General features: G+C 38.8%; 2 protein-coding genes and 1 non-coding gene across 3 annotated transcripts; all 3 read left to right on the top strand.

Moving 5' to 3' along the window:
• Positions 1–216: 216 nt before the first annotated feature.
• On the top strand, positions 217–771 carry LOC137648315 (uncharacterized). The gene has a single exon (XM_068381242.1). The coding sequence runs from the start codon at positions 217–219 to the stop codon at positions 769–771; it is 555 nt and encodes a 184-aa protein (XP_068237343.1).
• Positions 772–864: 93 nt separating this feature from the next.
• On the top strand, positions 865–1692 carry LOC137648316 (coiled-coil domain-containing protein 8-like). The gene is made up of 2 exons (XM_068381243.1): positions 865–1212; positions 1408–1692. The coding sequence occupies exons 1-2, from the start codon at positions 865–867 to the stop codon at positions 1690–1692; spliced, it is 633 nt and encodes a 210-aa protein (XP_068237344.1).
• Positions 1693–1927: 235 nt separating this feature from the next.
• On the top strand, positions 1928–1999 carry TRNAT-CGU (transfer RNA threonine (anticodon CGU)). Its single transcript has one exon. It is a non-coding gene; the product is annotated as a tRNA-Thr (tRNA).
• Positions 2000–2718: the final 719 nt, after the last annotated feature.

Genomic DNA, 2718 nt, shown 5'->3' on the forward strand with positions numbered 1-2718 from the left:
TGAAATAAGCATGGATCAAAAGCTTGAGAAACGTGTGGATCAAAAGCTTGAGAAACGTGTGGATCAAAAGCTTGAGAAACGTGTGGATCAAAAGCTCGAAATAAGCATGGATCAAAAGCTTGAGAAACGTGTGGATCAAAAGCTTGAAATAAGCATGGATCGAAAGCTTGAGAAACGTGTGGATCAAAAGCTTGAAATAAGCAGCTCGAAATAAGCATGGATCAAAAGCTTGATATACGTGTGGATCAAAAGCTTGAAATAAGCATGGATCAAAAGCTTGAGATACGTGTGGATCAAAAGCTTGAGATAAGCATGGACCAAAAGCTTGAGATACGTGTGGATCAAAAGCTTGAAATAAGCATGGATCCAAAGCTCGAAATAAGTATGGATCAAAAGGTCGGAATACCTGTGGATCAAAAGATTGAAATAAGCATGGATCAAAAGCTTGAGATACGTGTGGATCAAAAGCTCGAAATAAGCATGGATCAAAAGCTTGAGAAACGTGTGGATCAAAAGCTCGAAATAAGCATGGATCAAAAGCTTGAGAAACGTGTGGATCAAAAGCTCGAAATAAGCATGGATCAAAAGCTTGAGAAACGTGTGGATCAAAAGCTCGAAATAAGCATGGATCAAAAGCTTGAGAAACGTGTGGATCAAAAGCTCGAAATAAGCATGGATCAAAAGCTTGAGAAACGTGTGGATCAAAAGCTCGAAATAAGCATGGATCAAAAGCTTGAGAAACGTCAAAATAAGCATGGATCAAAAGCTTGAGAAACGTGTGGATCAAAAGCTCGAAATAAGCATGGATCAAAAGCTTGAGAAACGTGTGGATCAAAATCTTGAAATAAGCAGCTCGAAATAAGCATGGATCAAAAGCTTGATATACGTGTGGATCAAAAGCTTGAAATAAGCATGGATCAAAAGCTTGAGATACGTGTGGATCAAAAGCTTGAGATAAGCATGGACCAAAAGCTTGAGATACGTGTGGATCAAAAGCTTGAAATAAGCATGGATCCAAAGCTCGAAATAAGTATGGATCAAAGGGTCGAAATACCTGTGGATCAAAAGATTGAAATAAGCATGGATCCAAAGCTCGAAATAAGTAAGGATAAAAAGCTTGAGATACGTGTGGATCAAAAGCTTGAAATAAGCATGGACCAAAAGCTTGAGATACGTGTGGATCAAAAGCTTAAATATACGTGTGGAACAAAAGTTTGAATTAAGCGTAAATCAAAAGTTCGAAATACGTATGGATCAATAGCTTGAAATACATGTGGATCAAAAGTTCGAAATACCTGTAAGCTCGAAATAGAATAGGTGAGGATCAAAAGCTCGAAATGCGTGGTGTGTCAATCAAAAGTTTGAATTAAGTGTCAATCAAAAGTTTTAATCCGTGTGGATCTAAAGCTCGAAATAAGTGTGGATCAAAGGTTCGAAATACGTGTGGATCAAAAGCTCGAAATATATGTGGATCAAAAGTTCGAAATATGTGTGGATCCTAAGCTTGAAATACGTGTGGATCGAAAACTCGAAATATATGTGCATCAAAAGTTCGAAATACCCGTGGATCCAAAGCCCGAAATAAGTGTGGAACAAAAGTTCGAAATGCGTGTGGATCTAAAGCTCGAAATATATGTGGATCCAAAGTTCGAAATATATGTGGATCCAAAGTTCGAAATACTTGTGGATTAAAAGCTTGAAATAAGCATGGATCAAAACGTCGAAATACGTGCGAATCCAAAGCATACGCACGGATCGAAATTTCGAAATACGTGTGCAGTGACCAAAAGCTGAATCATATCCTACACAGAACATTATTTCATAACAGGTTCCGATATTGGAACCCCTGAATGCTTCGTCACGGTGGTCTCATGTTTCACTATGTTTAAAAACACGTTGCGTCTATAGTAACGAGAGGGTTTTATCAGCCTCCTTAGCTCAGAGGTAGAGCACTGGTCTCGTAAACCAGGGGTCGTGAGTTCGAACCTCACAGGGGGCACGTTTTGTTGAGCAAGGACAGTGAAGGGCTGGGGGGGGGGGGAAGGTTTGAAAGGTAAAAGCTTCTATATGTTATAATCATAAATGCATTAGATGGTACGTATTCGTAACCATTTAAGATGGCAAATCGTCAATGTAATACATCGTAACCGGAATGTCTTACTTACGATGCAGTATCGGATTGGTACAACAACGAGAGAGAGAGAGAGAGAGAGAGAGAGAGAGAGAGAGAGAGAGAGAAACGTTCGGGACTTTCCATCCTACGGGAAAACGTTCCCAAGTGTACGTTCGTTTTGGAAACGTTCAAGACATTCAATCTTACGTGAAAAACGTTTCCAAGCGTACGTTGTTTTGGAAAGTTCAGGACATTTATTCTTACATGAAAACGTTTCCTATTGTACGTTCATTTTGGAAACGTTCAGGACATTTATTCTTACGTGAAAACGTTTCCTATTGTACGTTCATTTTGGAAACGTTCAGGACATTTATTCTTACGTGAAAACGTTTCCTATTGTACGTTCATTTTGGAAACGTTCAGGGCATTTATTCTTAAGTGAAAATGTTTCCAAATGTACGTTCGTCATGGAAACGTTCAAGACATTCAATCTTACGTGAAAACGTTTCCAAGTGTACGTTCATTTTGGAAAAGTTCGGGACATTTGTTCTTACGTGAAAACGTTTCTATGTGTACGTTGTTTTAGAACGTTCAGGACATTTATT

Source organism: Palaemon carinicauda, chromosome 10 (assembly GCF_036898095.1).
Source record: "Palaemon carinicauda isolate YSFRI2023 chromosome 10, ASM3689809v2, whole genome shotgun sequence".
NCBI classification, from domain to species: domain Eukaryota; kingdom Metazoa; phylum Arthropoda; class Malacostraca; order Decapoda; family Palaemonidae; genus Palaemon; species Palaemon carinicauda.